This window comes from Tympanuchus pallidicinctus, unplaced genomic scaffold (assembly GCF_026119805.1).
Source record: "Tympanuchus pallidicinctus isolate F22 unplaced genomic scaffold, pur_lepc_1.0 scaffold8, whole genome shotgun sequence".
Lineage (NCBI taxonomy): Eukaryota > Metazoa > Chordata > Aves > Galliformes > Phasianidae > Tympanuchus > Tympanuchus pallidicinctus.
Genome location: NW_026294802.1, coordinates 14,118,316 through 14,141,478, shown reverse-complemented (window position 1 = coordinate 14,141,478; position 23,163 = coordinate 14,118,316). Strand labels below are relative to the sequence as shown.

The window sequence follows — 23,163 nt, the reverse complement described above, 5'->3', positions numbered from 1 at the left end:
TTGAACGAGTACTGAGCTTGAAAAAACTCCCAGCAGATCTGTAGTTCACACCAGAGCACAGGCTGCTTCAGACTTACCCAGTTTTCCAAAGAGCTCCACTCCTAGAGCAGCATAGATGAAAAAGAGGAGCATGAAAAGCAGTCCAAGGTTCCCCACCTGAAAGCAAACAGCACAGTCAGCCTACCTCATCTGAACAGGCAAGCGTGAATCGTACGCACACTAGTTTCTGTACTCCAAAGCCAGGAGAGTAGAGCAACAAATTATCAGGGTACAAATGCAACAAAACAATTGCTCAGTAACCTTGGAAATCACCAGCAACTACCTGTGACTATGCCAGCCATGGAACAACAGCTGCCAGCACATACAAAGGATGCTGTTTCTAGCCAGTACTGACTAAAGTGTACAACTGCTGGTCAGGTGAATGCAGGCATATTAGAGCAGGAGCTCAGAGAAATGAACCCATTTTGACTAAGTGAGAGTAAAACTATGGATTACAGCACACAGACGAGCTGCAATGCTACATGCCCCATCAAGCTGCCTAAATTCCCCAAAGTTATGCTTGAAGCAGAGCTCCAGAGAGATGGGGACACAGATACAACCCTCCATATGTGGAGGGCTGAGCAGGGCTTGGGGAGGGAGATGGGGAAGAAGATGGATAAAAAGCCTCTTTTAAATTGTGTGGAGAGAAGAGAAGGAGAAGAGACTACAAAAGAGTGAAGAGCACCGCTTTTTTCTGTATCCTGTGAAAAATGGGGCAAAGCCTGATTTCTGGGCTTCCAGCATTTACATTTTATAAACTCCACAATGGGAGGATTGCTGCTCCATGGTACACAGAAGTAGCACCAACAATGCGTGCGCTGCCCCCCCATCCTCACTTTCCCAAATCACTGCTCTGCCTCTGAATCTCCTGCATCCCAGCATGTGTGGCACATGAATTATATCTGGAAAGCAGTTTTAAAAGTGGCAGGCTGAAAATGCTAGTAACAGTTAGCACACCACTGGTGGGGAAAAGGGAGGTGGGGAATTAAGGACCTGGTATTCAGTGTTTTTCGAAACCTGAGTAGTATCTGACCTGAATGCTTGTGAGTGCATATGGTAGCTGGGCCTTTATTAGGATCATCTACTTCAGGAACCTAATTTAGTCACTGCAGCTGCTGTGAAATCCAAATTCAGGCAAGAAATGAATGATTCAGCACACCCACTCCTGTGGGCTGCCAGATTCTGGCTCCCTACACATGCGGTGGAAGGAATTATTTCTGATGACTAAATTGGACACCATAGTAAATGCTCTGAACACACACCTTTGTGTCTGTGTCTATAGGGCATTAAAAGAAAGGAGGCTAATAAAATTTAGCTAAGGACTAAATTTCCAAAGGGCTCCAAAATTAAACCTCTATTCAGTATTAAGAATTGTTGCAGTATAACAGAGAAAGGAAGAGAATTGGAACAGGACAACTGGAGATGCCTTATATGCCATTAGCAAGCCAAAATCCCTGGTGTGAGTCTGTGCTTTAGGAACACAAAGAGAAAGGCTGAGATGAGGAAAAAGCACAAGGGAAAGAACAGCTTATTTTAAACTGCTTCTCTTGGCAAAGCCAATAAATCTTGGAGAATAATATTACAGATAATTCAATTGTCCCCTGAAGACTCAGTGTGTAAAATATGGAGACAAAATGCAATTTTTAACAGTGAAAGTGGGGGATTTTAGCCCTGCTTTGTGTGCAGATTTTGACACAGGTTTAACTATGGAGTGATTTTTGATCTATTGGTTATATAACTTTATTAAGTGAAAGCAAACCATTACAGAAGGAAGCAAAAGCCAGTCAACAGGAACTGGATTGATCATAGGCTTGATACTAGGTAGCACTATTCACTTTTACCTTCCAGGGAACACCTAGAGCCAGACCTTCAGACATATGTTTGTGAAGGAGGTCATGGCAGATATTAATGACCTCCAAAAGACAGATCATCTTGGTTAGCAAAGGGTCTGGAGGTGACTGTGAGGAAGAAAAGCAAGAATCTGTAAAGCGTGGAAGAATATCCTTGTGGTTTGTGGCTCAGAGCAGGGTTTGAACTGAGGTCCCAGCTGCAGTCTTTGCCATCCTGAGCAAAATCCTTCAATGTCTGATGACTCTGCTTCTCTGTGTGACATGGATACAAACATTTCCATGGGGTATGAACAGCCCCATGGGAGTTGGACTGGATGACCTTTAAGGGTCCCTTCCAACTCCAATGATTCTATCATTTCCCCCTCTCCTGTTTATTCACCATATTTTAAGGGTAGAAGTTGAGTCCCACCATTTAACTACAAATATACCACAGAGTCCTTTTACTGAGGGCTGAACACACTTCAGCCAGTTCATACTATCTGTGCGTATTTATCTGAGCAGAGCAAACACACCACATCTGCAGATGTTGGATACTGGGAAATTTTTTCTTCCCTGAAAGAGTGGTGCTGCAGTAGCATGGGCTGCCCAGGGAGGTGGTGAAGTCACCACCCCTGGAGGTATTCAAGGCAAGGGGAGATGTCACATGAGTGACACTGTCTAGAGTGGTCACAGGGATGAGTTGATGGTTGGACTAGGTGATCTTTGTGGTCCCTTCCAACCCAAAACATTCTATGATTCTGTGATTCTTTCCAGCCTTAATGGTTCTATGATTCTTCTTTGGATCTGGAGACCTGCTCTATTTCAGATCCTTGCCAGAGCTAAACAGTAGTTGTGGCTCCTGGAATGGAGAAGAGGAACTGCATTGAGCCAGTATAGGGCAGCGTAGACAGAACTAATAAACTTTAGGGGCACCAAGCTGCCTCCAACAAGAACACTTCAATTTTAACATTGTTCCATGTATCTCAGTTCCAAACTACCCTGGATGACAAAGGATGCTGTTATATAGCCTACATGTGACTTATATCATTAACATTATACAAAAATACAAATTATTACTACAAAATAAAAAAGATTGGAAATCAGACAGTGCTCAGGATTCAGGAAAGATCACAGAATTTCCCCTGGCTTTCATACTATGGGTTTCCTCTAATTCAGATTGACATCACTGTCTGCCACTAACATCAGAGGTAAACTCCTTGTGTAACTACTCATGCTGTTTTCAGATTGATTCTCAGCTCCTTGCCACTCATGGAGACTGGCACATTAGCTGATAAAGCAACTGACAAACCCCCGTACATTTTGATATCATGCAAGATAGCTGCCTGCTCAGGGCCTGCCAGGGAAATATCTGATGTGTGATCAGTAGGGAAATTTGGTACCATTACTGCTTGCTTAACAATTCTCTCTCAAGGATCCCCAAGGAAAGGGAATAGTCTCCCAGGTCACTTCTCCGTCACAAAGGATCCTCTCACTAGGCTCAATGCCTATGTAAAGTCAGCATCTCATTCAGGAACAGCTGCTGCTCACAGCTCATGGAATCCTTCTGTCTAGCTGTCTTGTGGTAGACACTTAACCGCCGGCTGCGTGAGCCACAACAGAGCGCGTCACTGCTTCTCATACATGAGAGGCTCAGAATTGTGAAGGGATCCAGGAGGAGAAAGGAAGAAAAGAAAGCAGGAACGGGGAGGCACTGGCTAAGAAAAACAGTGATGGGAATGCACGTGAGAGAGAGAAGGGAATAGGGGGAACATGCAGGGAAGGGTGAGAAGGACAGAGACCTGTGTTCCTCCTGAAATGGCTGCCAGTTGCTCTCCCTTTCTTATGGAGAAGGGAGAGAAGAGCTGGGGACTAGCAACAAACTAGCTGGGGACAGACACTAGCTAGACATGGTGGGAAGAATCCTGCTCTTTCCCTGGATCAAGATTTATTTCATTCACCCACTGGCAAACTGGGATGTGAGGTAAGCTGTATTCCCATGACTTAACACTAAAACTTGGGCATCCCTTTCAGGCAGGTACGTGTACATCACAGTAAACCCAGAATCACAGAATCACCTAGGTTGACAAAGACCTCTCAGTTCATCTAGTCCAACTGTCCACCTATCACCATTATTGCCCACTAAAGGGCATCGCCTTTGAGAAACCAAGAGAATTGACCGTTTGGGAAAGAAAAAAAAAGGTGCAGAAAGAGAGTCTTGGGGGAAGCTTGTGGATTTTACCTGTGGTAAGGCTTGAACAACTGTATCCAGCAGTGCTCGCATTCCAGTGGCCATCTTCAACAGCTTCAGGACTGTCACAAGAAACACATGAGAAATGTCACTCAAACTCAGCTCAGAAGATTCATCCTTTAGCATACCTACTAATGGCAGTAGAACAAGACAGAAGCCTTGATTTCCTTCGCCCTTGAAAAATTGAAATGTACCCCTTGTCCCCACATTCCCACATCTTTGCAATTTACATTCCCAGTTCCTTCTCCTCCAGTCTATCTACTCCTTCCTAAACACACTATTTCTGCCACCCATGCCTATCAGGCTTCTGCTTTACCCAGACACATTCTGGCCAAGATTCCTCTTTCTCCAAGCAATGTGTATCACAATTACTCCTTTCTATTCTCTGCTTCCAGGGCTGAGGACAGCAGGAATGTGTGCCTCTACAACCACTGCTCAGTGAGTCACTGCTCTGGGTCCCACCCCATGGCCACCTCCATCCCTGCCTCCTGCCTGTGCCTCTCTCACCACGGGCGATGCGCAGCACTCTCATGATCCTGATGATAGTGGGGTTAATTGGGAGAGCCGCATTGATTTCAATCTCTTCCAATGTAATGCCCATGACAGACAGCAGCACAATGGCCAGATCTAGCTGGTTCCACCTTAAGAAGAAAAAATCAAAGAGAATACAGGAAGACAGAGGTTTTCCACTTCCCTGACAAATAATGTGAATTGTTTTCACTTTATCCTAAACGTATAAATCCAAGGCCCCACTCTGAGTCAGTCTGTATGGGCTTTTGCAGACAAACAGATTCACTCTGCACACAGCCTGAGCAGCCAGAGGCAAACCAGGCTGATCTGAAAGCATGGAGCTGTGTTACTATGGTGCTATGCTTTGACTAATGGGCTCAGCTTTTTATGGCCTCACTACCTCATATCAGCTTCATTATATACGTTCTGCTTCAGCATGTTCCCAGTTTGCCTCAAGGGCAGGAAAAAACTGGCTATTTCTAAGCCCACCTACTTTGCTTTCTAGCCCAACTAGCAGATGCCAACACAGAGGCAGTTCTTGGACAAACCTTATTGTTGCCCAGGCACTGCAGTTCTCCTGTGCAGAACTAGGAGATAGTTGGGACTGCTACTATATTCCAGATAGGGATTCATCCTCGAGGTCTCCTCCCAACGCCCAGCTGTCCCACAGAAATGTTTTACACAACCCTTTGCTCACCTGTCCTTGAAGAATCGACGTAGACCAAAGGCCACCAGCTTGAGAACTGCCTCCAACACAAACACAGTGGTGAACAGGTAGTTACAGTATTTAAGAGCGGTCTCCAGGGACTGTCAGCAGAAAGAAAGAGTGGAAGAATTGAGGCAAAAGCAACAATAAGTTCATAACCTGTGGGGTCTCTCTTGAGTGCCAGTGATTCATTACAGGATGGGGAAGATGCCCCATGCTCCCTATACTTGAACATGGAGGCCTCCTACTGAAGGCAACCATCAGCAAGCCCTTCCACCCAATGTTGTTCTGGGGATCAGTTATTGCTCCTTCCTCCTACACTTCTCAGCATAATGGGAAGAAGGTGGCTATTGCAAGGAGATTCCACTGAGGTTTCATCAGCCTCCTCTTCAGCCAATAGCCCACGTCATCTGGATGCCACCACGTTAATGGCATTGGCCTAGCTATGGGCAAGGAGCGAGGCAGGAAGGTTGTTGCTTCAGTCATGTATAAATGCCATCTCTAACGGGGGGAAACTCCTGCGTGCCTTGTTCTGGGACAGACACGAGTCATCTCTCAGCTGTGAGTTTCTCCGCCACCAGGGACCGGTGTGACCAATGGGCAGCACTGGTGGCACCTCGCACTGGAATGGTTCGAAGCAGTTGGACAGGATTTATAAGCAGAGCCTGACTGTGTTACAGGGGAAGGAGTTGAGGAGTAAGAAAGGTTCAGTGACTTGTTCTGACACAAGCAAAGGTCTGACACAAGGATGGAAACAGATAAGGGCTGGAAGCTCCTGTAAAGTAAAACTGGGCATCACTAGGAGCGAGACAAAAGGTGGGCAAGAAACAGAGGAACTAGGCAACATATCTGAATGATAACAGACAGATTCAGTTCCTGACCTACCTTAGACAGCATTTGTTCAGAAGTGTCATCTAAACTACGAGTCTCCTCAAAAGAAAACTGAAATGCCATTGGGCAAATATCATAATGAATGCTTTGTCTACATATAAAGGCAAAAAGCATCTCTGATATAAGCAGAATGCTTTAATTTTATCAGAAGCATCTAGAGTTTTGCCAACAACACTCAGTGGTTCCTGGTCTTCTCCAGCCAAAGTGAAAAACTCCTTTAGATCACCATGTCCTTTGCTGGGAATCACACCCCTGAAGCTGAGAGAGGCTCTTTTCAGAGGCTTTACCCCTTCGGCTCCTCTTACAGGAAAGAGGTGGCTGGGTGACCACACAACCAGCCAATCCAGTCCTCGCATCTCAGATCATATGGCAGGAGAACCGGAATTTCATTTTGAAATCTGATGCAAAGCCTGAAGCTCCCAAGGGCACTGCTGCTTCCACCACACCTCTTGTTAGGGTCCCAGGAAAACATACCAAGTAGACTAGGCAGCTAAATTTGGGTGACCCACTTATCTCACTAATAATGTAAAGCACAGAGACCTAATTATACAAAGCTTTCTAGGGACCCTTCTCTTGCTTATATACCTAATCTCTCTTCATTTCAGGTGATTACAGATCTCTAAGTGGGGGCTGCCTTTCTAAGCACATACCAAATTCCTCACATATCTCTTGCCTACTGTATTAACTCTTGCAACACATCAACAGTATTTTTAGACACAAGCATCCTACCTCTTCTGGTAGACAGTGAGCATTAGAGAGCTGTAGCAAAAGAGCATAATTACTCTCCATGATCTCACTCACCACAGGTTGGTTGTAGTGCTCCAAGGACATGGTGACCACGTTGAGGCAGATGATGAAAGTGATGAAGATGTCCAGATAGTGGCTCGTGCAGACCGAATGGATTAGGAGGCGTATGGGGCAGTAGGTAGCATAGTACGGCAAACGCTGCGCCTCTTCAGTGGAAAGAGGGAGATGGGGAGAGTTAGGAGGAAATTGGAAGAAAGAGAGAGATGGGTAAGAAACACTGAGGAAGAAGCAGGCATAAAAGTGGTGATAAATGTTAAAGTCAAGGGAATGAAGGTGGGAGAGAGAAAGGACAGAAAAGCATAGGTAAAAGAGGGCATAAGAGAAAAATGAATCACAAAAAAAAAGAGGAAAGTAGAAGGGGGGAGAAAAATAAATGGAATAAAGAAAAGAAAATCAATGCTTGAAATCTGTCAGTCTGTGTTTTGTGGGAATGGTGCTAAATCAGCATTTCATGCCTCAACAAATTAAGATCATAAATGATAAAAGGGAGCAGATGGTTCCAGGAGAGGCCCCAGGGTGTCACAAGAGAGAGGTAAAACTGGAGCAGAGGAAGGGAAAGCATGCCTATGGGCAGTGAATGGAAGAAAACCATCAGTCTGGGGTAGTAGGGAAGATATCTAGGGGCAAGTATGCTTTTGCAATTTTTGTTTAAAAGTAATACAGAAGAGAACAGATAAACCAGGAAGAGGGCTTACTTCACTTTAGAGGGCCTGGGACCCCAAGAAGTGACACTGCAACACTAACAGAAAGGGCCAGGAACAAAATACAAGTGTCTTCCTCTTTTTTTTTTTCCTCTCTCTTTTCTTGAAATCTTGGTTTAAACGCAAAGTATAACTTCAGTCTTCTCCCTAACACTAGTTGAGGTTTCGTGAAGCCCAGGAGGTCTACTGAACTGTGTATGTCCTGTATATTTTTGGTGCACCTTATTTCCCTGGGGGCTGGATGCTAAAACCTCATGGCTTCCCCAGCACCATAGCTTCCCAACAGACTTCATCAGCCACCCCCTCTTCCCCAGACCACTGGTGTGGTGCATAGCCGGGTGGCAGTGACGCAGGGAGGAAGGCTCAGAGCACGGCCAAAAGCGATGCATTTTAGAGACCGGCCCATCAAGAAAGAAAAAGAAGAGGAGAAGGTTTTTCTCAGAAAACCTTGGCCTACGAACCAACCAAACACTTAGGCTGTGCCTTACTCCTTCGCTTCTTCTCCAGTCGCCGCAGGCGCTTCTCCTCTCGCCGGCGGGCCTCCTCAGCCTCCTGGTGCTGTCGGCACTTGTGGAAGTTCTCCACCACTACCCCCACAAACATGTTGAGCACGAAGAAGCTGACAATGAGGAGGAAGGAGATGAAGTAGAGGAGCATCCAGGGGTTGTTGTTGGTCACCGGCTGGAGGAGAACAGAAAGGCTGTGATCAGATGGGTTCTGGTACAGAAATGATAGGGATGGGTACTGCCATGATGACTGGCTGCTGAGAAGGTGGGGTGGGATTATGAAAATGAGAGGAGTGGGATGGGAAGAGCAAGAACTATGGACAGTAGTGCATTTTGTGCAGAATTTCAGAGGTAAATAGAGCATCAAATCCAAAGTTCAGGCCCACGGCTGTGCAGCCAAGGGTAGGTGCCTAAACCAGCACTATCAAGGTCATAGCCTTAGCAATGGAGGAATGGTGTTATAGCAGGCAGCAGCCCAACAGTCTCTTCTTATGGGGTATTAAAGCAACCATCTGTGGGCCAGAAGGGAGCCAGCATGTTCAGAAACGCATATGGCATTATTGCTCTGTTGTTATAAAGACCTACCATGTGATCCAGACTGGTTAGAGGGGTGAGAATTACCACAGACACTCACTACATGGCCATAGAATCATTGAGGTTGGAAAGATCATCTAGCGTAACCATCAGTCCATACCTGTGGCCACTATAATCCACGTCCCTCAGTGCCACATCCACACAGATCTGGAACACCTCCAAGAACAGTGATTCCACCACCTCCCTGGGCAGCCTGTGCCAATGCAGCACTGGTCTTTATGAAAAGAAATTTTTCCTGACATCCAACTTGAGGCCATTACAGTCACAGCTGCACTTCACTGCATGGACTTGGCACAGCCTGGACTACTTGCAATGGGAAGAGCGAGGGATTGAGAAGGACCCTAAAAGGAGAACCTGGCTAGAGGGAGGTGTCCAAAGCAGGATATTAGAGTACACTCTCACCTTACTAGCTACTAGCTGCAGGAAGTGAAAAAGGTCTTTTTGCAAGGATGTATTCATACCTGCTGGTCAACAGCCACAGCATCTAGTCCATTATACATAATATTGACCCAGCCATCCTTGGAAGCCAGAACAAAGAGAGACATCAGGGCCTGCAATAAAAAAGCAAAGCAGATGTGGAGCAGGTGCATCTGGCAGACTGGGAAAAATAAGCGAGTTTTTACGCTCTAACACACACAGTGTTGAAGTACTCTTTCTGCCCGTGTCTCTGCACATATCAAAACCTGCTCCTTTCAGTGAGGAAGAGGGGGGCGGGGAAGGGATAGGAAGCCAGATCAACCAGGGGGGAGAGGTCATGAAGAACATCTGCTTCACAGCATGAGCTAAACAATAAAATCAAGCTCTCTGCTGCCACCCTTTTCTTTCCCCACTACCTGTACACATCATCCTGTTACTAAACCACCAGCAACAGGCTCTACATGGATACACGTACCAAATAACTGCTTTTCCTAGCCCTAAGATCAGGCTTTTCAGGCACTCAGAGAGGTACATATAGGAGGAGAGCTGAGTTCCCATCAGAGATGTGGGCTGCAGGCACACTCACCTGTCCCAGGTTGTCGAAGTTGTACTTGTGGTGCACCCACTTGTAGTTGGCGGCCATGCAGTCAGACCGGTTGGTGATGTTCCTGATGTCAACCCCTAGGCAGTGGTAGAACTTGCCCTTGAAGAGCTGTGGAAGGGGAGCAACTCCATCAGTTCCTTTCCCTCCAGGGCTCACCATGCATCTGGGATGTGCAGAAGCTCCCAAGGAAGTAGGTGGGCTGCAGGGTTCCCTCGAGGAGAGGTATGAGGGAACAACAGTGCATTATACAGCACTGGTTGATACATTGGTAAGGAGATAGGGCCAATCCTGCAAATTCACATCTGGCTTTTCATCTTACTGTACTGCTCCAGGCAGAAGTGACTGTAAGTCCTTGCTATCTGACAGCTGTTAGGACAGTATTCTGGGGATCCAATTAAAGCCATTAGCCTAATAATCTTCTATTCAGACACTAAGAGCAATCAGCCCTCCCTGTCTCCCAGTTACCAAGAAAGCTGATGGGAAAGAAAATCATGTGTGGGTAAAGAACCAGAAAATACATCCCCTGCTTCTCAGATACTATTTTTTTTCGCAAAGCTGCACTGCTCTATCTCTCTGCCCAGGGCTCCCTTCTCCATATGGAAGGTACTGGATTGTGCATTTGTACAGATGCATAAGAGCAGACTAAGTATAGCGCATTCCCTGAGATGTAAGTAACACCCACACCCTCGCTCCTCTCACCAAAAATAAAGAGAATTAAATAAAAAAATAAAAGGAGGATGTGGGTGGACTTAGGGTTGATAGCAAGGGGGAGGAATGGAGCTGGCTGGAGGCAGGGTTCCTGCAAGTAGGAATGGAGCTGCTTGTCCTTGCTGTGTGGCATGGATGTGTCCAGTGAGCCAGCTCTGGGCTCTTCCTGTAACACTGACCCAAACCCTGACCCGATCCTGCCAGGCATGCACAAGCATTAACTCCTGTCTTGCACATTCAGCAATGTTTGCACTCGTTGAAGAGCTGGAAGCACTTGCCAAAGGCCATGGGGACACTTCAGAGGGAGACATCTCATGGGGCTGAGCAGCTGCAGAAGTTTCCCAGCTTGCCTGCTCTTCCTGTTCAGTTTGCTGTGCCTGTTGTAGCTGGGAGTACAGGTGTCCATGGTAGGTATGGGAGTACCAGGGCTGTTTGAGGGCAATAGGAATCCTACCTGTACACCCAGGATGCCAAAGATGATGAAGAAAGCGCAGCAGATGAGGACAATGTTTCCTATGGGCTTGAGGGAAGAAATGAGTGTCTCCACCACCAGTTTGAGGCCAGGGGCTCGGCTGATGACTCTGGAAGGAAAGAAAAGGGAAGAGTGACAGACAGACAGAGCAGGAGTGTTTGGCCACAGATGAGCATTTTCAGCAGCAGAGGGCCCCTGCTCTCCCTGTGCAGTGGCCTGTCATGGGGAAACACTCCTACCAGGGCTCCAAATCCTCTTTTATCCCATGGGTTGGATGTCTGATGAAATATCTCCATGGTCAGAGCCATACGACTAAGGTCTGTGGATTGTCAAAGACCACCCTTTGACCATTACAGTGGAGTCTGAATCCAGGACCCTTCCTGGGGGGACCAGTAAGGAGGAGGAGTAGAACAGAACGTGGTAGGACTCTGACCGGAGTGGCCGTAAGGTGCGCAGTAGCCGGAGAACCCGCAGCACCCCTAGGATTTTGGCACCACCAGCAGAAGCCACTGAGACCACAATGTCGATGAGAGACACGAAGACCAAGAAGCCATCCAGGACATTCCAGCTGCTGCGGAGATAAGCTTGATCCCCAAAATACAGGCCTAGAGAGACCACCTGCAAGAGAAGGAAGAGGATGGGGTCTAAGTTGGTCCTCCATGTTGCTTGATAGAGGACATCCACAGAAGAGGGGAAGACTGTTGAATGCTTATCCCCTCCTTGCTCCTAATGGAGCAGCAAGGACTCATTCTGAATCCTATAATCAGTCTCATCACCTTTTCCTTTTGAATGGAAGGTTATGAAGGAAAACGTCCAAAGTGGTGGCACCTAACACTAGAAAAAACAAGGCCAAACTCTGGAGTAGCATTTCACTATGATTGCCATGGTGTCTTCTCACCTTTTCTTGTGCCCCTGAGCAACAGAACTCTGTAGAGGATGTTCCAATATCACATACTTCCCAGTACAGAGATTAATTTTGTTTTAAGAGCTAGAACCAGGAACTAAAACCCATACTCTGGCTCCTGAAACACTCTAAAAATCACATCAGTAGTTTAGGAATTAATTTTAGGGAGTTCTGTGTCAGGCTTCTAGTTTTGAGACTTACTTTCCCCAGTATTTAGTCTCTTTCCTCACCACAAGTGGATTAGCCAGATTTCTCTATTGCTGCAGTGACACCTATTGAATAATTATCTCAGCTAATGGCAATTCATTAATATCATTGTAATTACTCCCTCTCTTGCTCCAGGAGGAAGGGAATGGATTTTTGATATTATTACAGAATCCCTAGCTGAAGTCTAGCTATTCCTCCCAGACACCTAGATCCCTTTGGTTTTAAAGCTCAGGTTAAGCATCTCCTCCACGCACAACCAGAGGGGACTTAACTCCCCTTTACCAAAGCAGGGAGAAGGACTGGGACATCGAAAAAATGAGAGATTTTGTAAAAAGTGCCGAGCAAACATGAGCCATGGTATTCCTGACACTGGAGAGAGGCTCTGAGCCATTCATTTCCATTAACTTACCTTCAGTGTCATCTCAGCTACAAAAATTGCTGTGAAAATGTAGTTGGACACAGTGAGAAAGATTCTCTCCTAGAAAAAAAAAAAAAAACAAACGAGAGAGAGAATGGCTTTAAATGTATCTTGACTTCTTGTTATTCCATGAGGCCCCTGTGGTGAACTTGATATCTTTTTCTTTCCTGTGAAGGGTCTGAAGGTTGGAAGAATAAAAGAAGCACTCCTGGCAAAGGTCAGCACTGACAGCTTTGGGCTCGCAAGCCTCAGCTCTACCCCACACCACAGCTGGCACAGGATGCCATACAGCTCTTGTGAATAGGATTTGCAATGCAAAATACAAATCTGGTTCCTAGGTGCTTGCTGCCTCACTCTGCCGTGCTGCTCAGTCCTGATCTACTGCACTGCCCTGAGACTCCTTTCCAAAGAGCTGCTGAACACTGACTGACTGCTGAAGGGTGTGTAAGTGCCACAGAGTTGAGGGGTCAACTAAGGAAGAGATGCAAAAGAAGTCACTTGTCTGCTTAGTCTCCTTTTTGACACTCCAATCTGAGCCATCTCTAAAATAGCTCAAAAGCAACATACGTGATGATATACTGCACGTGAAAGGTACTTCTTTTATTTCCCAATCCCTGACCATTTGGCAAACCATCTCTTAACCATGGGACTCCATCACTCCCCAGAAGGGAGCAAACTTGGATTACCCTATTATAAAGGAGATTGACACATTATAAGACCCTGCAGGGGAAGAATATATGATGTAAATAGCTAATGCATGGACATTTGAATAGATGGAGTTATGTTTAATGTTATGTCCAAAGGCCATTATAGTACCAGGAGTGCCTACACACCTCTGTCAGACGTTGTATTAAAAGGTAGATGGGAGGAAACAGTGCTCACCGTGCTTCTGTGTTCAATCTGTGGTCTCTCCAGTGCAATGGTGATGCAATTCAGGAAGATGAAGGCCAACACAACATAGTCAAAGAGTTTGTGAGCAATGATGGTTTGGCAGAGGAGGCGAAACCTGCAAAAGAGTTCCAGTAGGTACCTGTACCTCGGGCAGAGAGAGGTTAGAAGCTAGAAGAATGGAAAATTGAGTGCTCGATAATGAGTTTCTGGTGTAGCAAACCTTTCCAGATTCACACTCGGACAATGAGGCCACATCTTGAAAGCTGAAGAGGGGCAGGTAATTTGGCTGTTATGGAGAACACAACTCTGCCTGCTCTGAAAGACAGAGTGTCCAGGTGTCACATGGAGCAAAGAGTTCTCCTCCATGGGCTGTAACAAAATTCCCTACTCCTCAAGAGGTGACGGCACATTGTTAAGAATGCTGTTGGCTGGGGTACGTGGGCATTTTCTCCTGGTGGGAAGACCCTCTAAGTGGGAAGAATATATCTCTAAATACGTGTGGGTTTTTTTTGTTTTGTTTTTATATGTGTGTGTGTATGTTGTTGCTGCTGTTATTTCTCTTTTCCAGCAAAAAGATTTCTAATGTTGCCCTAAAGGGTGTGATATTGCTGATAAGTTGGCAGTAGGACTGAAAATGGAATGGAGAGGATGTCCTGGTACCAAGGGAGAAAATATCTGTGTTATGGACTCATTAATAATATATTCCTTCTCCTTTTTGGTTTAATGTCAGTATTCCCTGCCTCACTTTGCTATAAATATTTATAGTTACAAAAGAAAAACAGGATGTTCCAAAGGGAAGGAAAAGCACAATAGGCATTTAGGATTCTTGTCCTCTCTCTCATCTGCAGAATCAAGGAAGAGAAATGTTGTTTGACTGTAGAAGGAGAGACGAGGAAGAAGAAATGCATTCCCGGATGCCGAGTTCAAAGTTACAATCTAACGTCCAGCTCAGGGAAAGCAAATGGCACAGCAACAAAATCTGTCCCATCTTCTCAACCCTTTTACTGAAAAAACTGCACAAACCTGTTTTGTGGAGAGAAGAGATATATGGACCAGTCTTCCCGTAACTCACACCAGTCTGGCTTATAGACTTCCATCATCTTCCGGATGCGAAAACACAGGCTCTGGAGGGATGCAGAAGAAGCAAGTGTCACTGGTTGACTTCTCGTTGCCTAACAGAGGCACTCTCACTTTCTCATGTGATCCCCAAGTATCACTATCAGGTGTTCCTCCCCACATGTGCTACCTGCCTTTCTTTAGCACCTGGATGAGGGAATGGACCCAAAGAACAACAAGACACTATAGAGGAGGTAGTACTTCTTTGCCAGGTCCTGTTCACCTCTCACCTTCACATTTCCTCCTCGCATCATTAAAAAAAAAAACTGCTGGTCTCCTATTTACAGGTGGATGTTGCCCAAAATAGGGTCACTGGCTCTATTACATGAGTATGATGTTTCCTCAATACCTCAGCTGAATAAGAGGCAAGGACAGAATGGTCTTCTGCTGCCACTTGGACTCAGAGTTGATTTAATTTCATATGCACTGTCTTCCACCCTTCGATATGCTCACAGATTGGGTATGGCAGTCTCCCAGGCTGGCACAGAAAAACACACTTGCCTTGTCTTTTATGCATCTATTTCCAAAGCAAAGCCCTTCCTTTTCATAAAGCCTGACCTTTTCTAACCTGTGACAACCACTGGCTGCAGTACTCTGAAATAACAGCCCTCAAATGCCTATGCATCATCTCTACTCTCTTCCCACCATCTATCTGCACGATTGCCTTGTGGGCAGCCTGACAATGCAGTGTGGGCTTGTTTGGACCCACCTACATTCAGTGACATCCTCCACCTGTACTTACAGCACTTCTGCAAGCTCTCCCATCCATATGGCAGGGAGACTGAAACTTGAGGACAGAGTTGGGGTTTCCCACAGCACTGCATTGTAACCCCAGGTTCCCCACACCAAGTACTTACGTAGTCTATCTCTTCATCATCCTCTCCCCGTTCCTTGCGGTTGTTCATTTTTGGGAAGATCTCTTTCGCAATACTGGGCATTTTGCCGTTGCAGTCTTGATGTTCACTGCCCCCTGATGTTGTCCCTGGCCTACAGGTCCCTCTGTGGCCAGATGGGATGGAGGCCAACTCTAGTAGGTCACAGGAGTCTTTGTTGTCCAGAGAGAGCGTCCGGCGGTGGTGAAACACTCTCTCTGCTCCATCCAGCTCCCTGTCTCCTGCCCTGTGCCTCTCCCCAGACAGGAGGGACTCATGCTCAGCAGAGGGAGGTTTGTGCTTCAGGCTGTGTCCTCGTGCCAGGCTGTTCCAGCTGGAACGACGGCTCCCCCAGGCCCCACTGCGGCCCCAGGCACCGTAGTGCAAACTGCGAGAGCTGGACTGTAAGAGAGTGGGTTGGGACTCAGCCACACAGAATTAGGGAGGGAAGGCACTGCTTTGTGGCAGACATCAGATATCCCCCCAGGGATCCTAAGCCATGTGCACCCTTTTTTACCCCTCAAAGAAGATGCATAGTGGGAATGTAGCTGTAATTGCTATAAATCTAACAACAAATTAATAATGAGCTAGCAGGGGTGTTGGCTGTGATCACTTTATAGCACCATCTGTGTGCAAGGCACTTAAAGGGAAGGTAAATAATAAAGCCAAAGGCCAGATGCCTGATGTTGTTACTTATATCAGCACAAAGCAAGAATAAAGATTTCCAAAAATCTGATTGGCAGCATTTTACACAGCCCTAGGGTAAAGAATAACACAAGGTACAGGGAGATGGATAATCTGACACAACACCTTTAAGCACAGTCTTCATAAAAAGAAGAAATGAGAGAAACAGGCTTGTTGGTTACAGTCTAGTTCAACAACATCAGCAAGTTACCATGTAGTACACGGCTGTCAGCTCTCCCTTTTTAGAAATAACAGGGGCATGAATGCTTTCACTATCAACGCACCTCCTTCAAAACCCATGTGTGGTAGTGTGTAGGGGTCACAGAAGCTTATGTTACAAGGTGGGCAGGTTTGAGATGTGTTGGCTGGACAGTTAGCAGTGTTTGGAGAAGCACTGGGGACAGCAGGACCTGACATGAGTAAGTTCCAAGCCAGGATTTCTCTATTCATTGTAACAAAAGGTTCCAGAAAATGCATCCATTATGGGACTCTGAAGTTCTGGCAGCACCTGGACCTTTCTATGCTTTCAGCTCACTCAGGGCGTGACTTTTTGTACTGAGCAAGAGGACAAAACATGGAATCACAGAATCATAGAATTCTGGAATCCTTATAGTTGGAAGGGATATCTAGATCAAGGGTCATCTAGATCAAGTATCTTGCAAAGAATGTAGACATCCATAGCTAGATCACGTTGCCTACAACCTGGCTAGCCTAGTCTTGAAAGTCTCCAGGGACAGGACATCCACCATGTCTCTGGGCAACCTGTTCCAGTGCCTCACCACCCTCACTGTAAAAGTCTTTTTCTTTCTATCTAACCTAAATCTCCTGTATTTTAGTTTGAAACCATTTTGCCTTGTCCTATCACAACAAACCCTATGAAAGAGTCTGTTCCCTTCTTTCCTGGTGCTCTTCTTTAGACACATCCACAGCTAGATCAGCTTGCCCAGAGCCTGGTCTCCCTAAAAGAAAAGCTCTGTCCCCATGGTGTTCCCCATCTCTCACCAGAAGAATATAAAAGCTGTAACCTACACTCAATGGAATACTGATCAGTAACCTGCAAATATAGGTCAATAAGGTCAATAGATCACTCAGAGGTTGGTGAAGCAGTGGCACAGGCTGCCCAGAGAACTTCTGGACGCCTCATCCCTGAAGGTGTTCAAGGCCAGATTGGATGGGGTCCTGGGCAATCTAATCAAGAGGCTGGCAACCCTGCCCATGGCAAGGGGCTTGTAACTAGATGGTCTTTGAGGTCCTTTCCAACCCAAGCCATTCTATGATTGACTGACTGATCTAATCTGGAAATACAGATGAATTATGTGAACTGTCTTCCTATGGGCAGGCAATGAGGTTGTATTACAAGCTTATAGCAGCAATGCAATTCTTCATAGTAATCCAACAGATGATGAGAGAAAGGCCCTTGCTCTTCAAAAGAAGGGCATGACAGATGTTCCTACTCAGTCACTCACCAAAGATCGCTGATCATAAGTCATTCTCCCCAGGGACATCACACTGCTCTTCCGGGAGCCAACAGCAACACGGATCTGGTCAGGCTGCAGGGAGTTGCGTGAGGAGTTGGAAACTCCCCCTGCAGCCACTGGGGCATTGGAAGAGGACAGGGATGGGTCCAAGTGGCCATTTGGTGTCACAGAAATTGCACAAAGCTTGGGATCTGGATGGAAAGATGGAAAAAGAGGGAAAAAGAAGGAGGTTGGTTCCTCACCACCCAGTGATTGTTTCAACATCCAAACTGTTGAGCATGTTAGCAGCTAACAGCATGTTAACTGTTTAGCATCAGTCATCATTCATTCCTTTTGATTTAGAGTGCAATGGCAAAAATAATGCAATCTAGCAAGACTTTGAAATGTTCTCTTCAGTCTCCAAAACTGGCTGTGGCTCTCCTGGAGGCTAGATGGTTGAGCAGAGTGCTGGTCAGGAAGAAAGGCAGAACAGAACAGCCTGTCCTACACTGGGCCTCTTCAAATGACTGATCATTGACCATGAAGATTCAGGGCACCTTTGAGGGCTGTGTTTGCTGCTGTGAAAAACCACTGACATTTGTCAAGATGGATGGAAAGGATGGGATGCTGGCTTTTAACACCTGAAGGGACTGGAGCAATCATTTTTGTTTGACCTATTGCATAATGGAGGTCACATACCATTGCCTGCACTCAGCGCCACTGTCGTGAGTACACCAACAGACTCTGCAACCTTTCTTCTTTCTGCCCTTTTAGGAGTTTAGCTGCCTACACTCAAGATAAGCTCTGGCACAGCGTAGCTGTGCAACTCAGGATCATACTGCTATGAAAAAATCTAAATTGTGAGAATAGGCTGTGACAAGCAAGCCTGGAGTCGCTCCTCCTCACCACAGAAGATACATTCAAGCTCAGACCCATGCCTATGATCCTTGCCTGGGTTATGCTGTGAATATGCTTCTGCCCATCCTTACACCTAATGGATGCTGACCTTGTCTTGCTGATTGAGCTTGTTGACTCCCTGTTGACTTGCACGGCAGACTGTGAACCACTATTAGAATCCAGATACCATCAGCAGACCTGCCATGCTCACGTGTCCAAGTCTTATGCCTTTGTTGGTGTGGTTCCTGTCCTGCCAACTTGGTTGCTTCCCCCAGCTCCTGACTCACTATTCATACTCTTGCTGCTCCCTGCCACCAAGTCCTGCCTGAAGTATAATACCTTTTGCAGAAAGACCTGCAGTATTCAAGGGGTGGAAAACTTACCCAGCAGTTTGTGGGTAGACTGTTCCAACAGTTAATTATCCTTCCTTAAAAATATGTGGCTTTTTGCAGTCTGAGTTTGTCTAGCTTCAGCTTCCAACCTTTACAATCTCATTATGCTTTTTTCTGCTCAATTAAAGAGCCATCTACCATCAAAAATCTCTCCTTATGGCCGGCATTTACAGAGTATATGATCAAGTTACTTCTCCAGTTTCTCTAAGCTTCATTAGCCTCACACTATGAGGTAGGGCTTCCAGATTCGCCTGAATCCTTTTTAATGTGTTGGTATCCCCTCTCCAAATGGGGCCTCCAGATCTGGACATGGTGTTCCTGAAATGGTGCCCCCAAAGCTGAGCAGGAGTGCCATCTTCTCACTCCTCTTTGCTGTTTTTAGGCACTCAAAAACTGCTCCCTTTAGCTGTCACTTTTCTCAGGATGCCAGTGCAGCTCCAAAATTTCCACATGTAACACCACAAACATTAAGTTCAAAATGAAAGTAAGGTCTGCCTTGGAGGTGGGAGCCAATTTTCTGCCAAATCTGCTTTCAGACTTCCTACTAAGCAGCAATGGGATATGGGCAAATGAGATAGTTTGAGCTATCATACCTGAGCCCTCCTGGATCTCTTGGAACTGATCTAACTCTTCCATGTTTGACGAACTCTGATCTTCTTCTGAGTATGATCGGTTGGCATCACCCTGTAACACACAAATCAAGAAAATAGGAACTCAAACAGAAAGGGCCACTTTTTCTTGTATTTCATTGTTGCCAATCTTCCTTGGCAGCCATGCATTACCATGACCACCAGGGAGTCCAGCATGACCTGTGATGGCTGAGATACTGCATTCTTGCTTTAGGAGATGGAAAGGACCCACTGTAGCTGGTGTAGCATGAGATGAAAATTGTGAATTCCCTTCCAGACAGTGTGTCTCTTTCACTGCAAGTATTAATACTGTCATCTGTATTTTTAAAGAAGCCCACCCTGAACTTAAGAAGGAGAACAGCAGAGGTGTGATACTTTGGGAGTCCTTCGCTCCACTACCCGCCAAGTATCTCAGAGGTCCCTTTTAAGCACCTCTCTTCCTTCTCTCCATGGGATTAGCATTGTTGATGACTTACCTCAGCCTGAAACCCCTCCACGAGGATGGCCACCAGCAGATTGAAGAGCACATAATTGCCAAATGTCATAAGAGCCACAAAGTAAAGGGATGCCCATGGTGACGTGGAGGCCATGCCATTATAGAGCACAACATTCCAGTCCTCCTGGGTTAATATCTGCAACCAGGAGCAGAAATTATGTAAACATGAAGGAAGAATACAAAGAGGATTCCCAAAAAGGACACCGGAAGCATACACTTTAGAGCACATTAGGCCTTTTAACTTCCCCATAACCACACAGCTACTGCCCATTGCTATTGTCCAGTATACTGATACTGCCCCAGTAATGCTAGCTGAGCAAAAAGAAACAAGAACAAATATGAGGGCAGCCATGTTATGGGTGAGTTTTAAACACAGGCTTTGTTGCTCCAACAGAAGTGATCTTTGCAAACTTCCTATTAGGAAGGAAGGAGCCTCTCTGAGAGACACCAGTCACTAAGTTACAGTATACAATTGCCCTTCCTTTGATGTTGCATACTAAAGCCTTCAGTGCCATCAGAAATTAAGCAATAATCCACAATGAGAAAAAAAAACTCATGATCCCGGTGATTGCTTTTTCCACCCATGAAAAACAAAGCAAGCTCACCTGGAAGACAGTGACAATGGCCCACAGCAGGGAGTCAAAATTTTTCCGATCAGGAACTGTATCACCTGTATCCGTCCTCAGGCTGAACTTGCAACCAAAGATGTGCATTCCCAAGATACTGTTGGGACAGGAATAGGAATTGGTGCCAAATTTAAATATCTCTGCCATCACAATCAACTTGTCAGAGTGACACTCCATGGCAATTAATCATAGAATTACTTGAGATGGAAGAGACCCTTAAAGGACATCTAGTCCAAATCCCCTGCAATGAACAGGGACATCTACAGCTGATCAGATTGCTCAGAGCCCCTCCAATCTGACCTTGGATGTCTCCAGGGATGGGGCATCCACCACCCCTCTAAGCAACATGTTCCAGTGCTTCACCAACATTATAAGAAAAACTTTTTTCCTCATATCCAATCTAAATCTGCCATTTTTTAGTTTGAAAGCAATTGCCCTTGTCCTATCCCAACAGACCTTGCTAAAGAGTCTATCTCGTTCTTTCTTATAGGCCCTTCTTTCTTACATAGCACACAGGTGTTAGAACAACACAGACAGACCACTGGGATTTATCCATAAAGAAAGCTATGTGTTGCAACCCTATAGCTTATCACAAAACCTCACTTCGTATCTGCACCGCCTCAGAGCCCACTTAACGCCTTCAGACCTTTCTCCATCTTTCTCCATCATTCTCATTTGCTTTCATTTGTCTTCATCTCCCTACTACTGCATCCATAAAGTCCACTGACAAATTTTCTTGGGTGCTTCCTCTAACCCTTCTGCCAATCAGCTTCCAGGCTGAGGTCTTCCTGCAGATACTACTGATTGCCAAGAGACATCACCTGTCCTGCAATGGGACATTACATTCAGCACACACATTTGGTGGCAGCATTTCTCCACCTCACCATGACAAGTCTTCAGCTACTGAAACCAATTTAGGAGAGCAAGAGCCTCAACCTCTTGAGCAAATGTCTGCCAATGCTCCCCAAGCCTAGAGCCATAAACAAGATGAGCCAAGTGCTCACACACTGATGTTCACAGCAAAATGAACTGTGCAGTGCCTCCTCAAAACACTGCAAGGCAACTGCCTCCTCACCTGAAAATGAAGATGAAAAGCATGAGAAGCATGCAGAAGGTGGCTACGTTGTCCATAGTCTTCATCAGCACCACGAGCTGGCGGCGCAATGCAGGCATGAAACGTACCAATTTCAGCACACGCAGGAGACGGAATGTCCTCAGCACTGAGAGGCCCCCATCCGACTGACCAATGATCTCCCAGATGCTATGGCCAAGAAAGGCCCAGGGAGCAAGAGGAACAAAATGAAGAAGAAGTGAACAAACAGCAGGGAGAGAATAACAATTCTGATCCAAGTTATCAGCTCGGCATTGGCAGCATGTGTATGCAGGTCAGAGGGAAAATTTGTTTGAACAACATATAATTAGAAACATATACTACAGGTTTGCACTTATGTGTAGAAAGCGGCATTTCTACTTTCTTGAATGAGGGAAGGATTTCGGAACTAAGACCCAGTAAGACAGGTCCTTCCACCACACATTAAACTTCTGTAATATCCTTCATTTGTGTAGTCTGAAAAATATTTTGCAACCAATATTTGTTGTGGACTTGCAAGACAATCATGATGGCTTCCATCCAACATAAGTAAAAGTGAGGGACAGAAGCACTCAGAATTGTCAAAAGTATTGGCAATACAGTCTCTCAATCCTTTGCCTTATGTATCAGTTCATGCCCTTATTTTTCTGTTAAAGCTGCTAACTTTTTTTTGAAAAGGCACATGAAAACATGCAAACTTTGTGGTGCTCTCTACTATATGTATTTCAGTTGATACCCAAGACCCCTTATCACCTGATGATGACGATGATACTGTCAAAGATATTGTAGGGGTTGCGAAGGTAATCAAAGAGACCAAAAGCAGCAAGTTTCAGGATCATCTCCAGGGCAAACATGCTCGTAAAGACAACGTTGCTGATCTCCAAGATGTTGGTCAGTTCCTCTGGCTGGGGAGAAGGCAAATTCAGAGTCAGAACTGAAAGAGCCCTGAAACTGAGGTAAATAAAATGCCACCATTCCCATTCCCAGGGGACAGGCTCGGTAGTGAATTGTGAAGAACCATGAGTGAGATAGAAGTGAGGCTGGGCAGAGTCGCCTTTCTGTTCCAATTCCTTCCCACATTTACTACCCTCATCACAGATATTATGTCCCTAACAAATTAGTTTGCAGCAGTTAGGGAACTATGCAGCCATTCACATGAACCAACTTCTTCCACATCCTATTCTAAGCTCTGGTTAAAGGCTGTGTCACTGTGTGAAAAGAACTTTGGTATTTTTAAAGCAGGGCAAAAGTGGCTGATCTGTAGTTGGCCTCTTCCATCAAAGCTTTCTGCATATGTGGCACAATTTTATTTTTTTTTAAAACAGTTGAATGTCAGAACACAGTTTCCCATTCTCCTCTAAACCTCACTGTCCCTTTTCCGCTTTTTTTTTCCTTTTCCTTCCTCATCTTCTCTCCCCTAGCTCCTCATTAAATCCTTGGTATGTATTAGTT

General features: G+C 45.7%; 1 protein-coding gene across 1 annotated transcript in view; it reads right to left on the bottom strand.

Moving 5' to 3' along the window:
- CACNA1I (calcium voltage-gated channel subunit alpha1 I) overlaps positions 1-23,163 on the bottom strand; it is a 148,211-nt gene that overhangs the window by 11,045 nt on the left and 114,003 nt on the right. Inside the window, exons 10-29 of the mRNA XM_052668646.1 lie at positions 22,465-22,616; positions 21,697-21,882; positions 20,601-20,718; positions 19,976-20,131; positions 19,464-19,554; positions 17,591-17,793; positions 15,426-15,842; positions 14,476-14,576; positions 13,444-13,567; positions 12,553-12,621; positions 11,466-11,650; positions 11,015-11,141; positions 9,835-9,960; positions 9,293-9,382; positions 8,220-8,412; positions 7,025-7,176; positions 5,324-5,433; positions 4,624-4,757; positions 4,108-4,178; positions 78-156 (exon numbers count right to left, since the gene is read on the bottom strand). Of these exons, the coding sequence (XP_052524606.1) occupies positions 78-156; positions 4,108-4,178; positions 4,624-4,757; positions 5,324-5,433; positions 7,025-7,176; positions 8,220-8,412; positions 9,293-9,382; positions 9,835-9,960; positions 11,015-11,141; positions 11,466-11,650; positions 12,553-12,621; positions 13,444-13,567; positions 14,476-14,576; positions 15,426-15,842; positions 17,591-17,793; positions 19,464-19,554; positions 19,976-20,131; positions 20,601-20,718; positions 21,697-21,882; positions 22,465-22,616 (2,884 nt within the window). The remainder of the gene's footprint in view (positions 1-77; positions 157-4,107; positions 4,179-4,623; positions 4,758-5,323; positions 5,434-7,024; positions 7,177-8,219; positions 8,413-9,292; positions 9,383-9,834; positions 9,961-11,014; positions 11,142-11,465; positions 11,651-12,552; positions 12,622-13,443; positions 13,568-14,475; positions 14,577-15,425; positions 15,843-17,590; positions 17,794-19,463; positions 19,555-19,975; positions 20,132-20,600; positions 20,719-21,696; positions 21,883-22,464; positions 22,617-23,163) is intronic.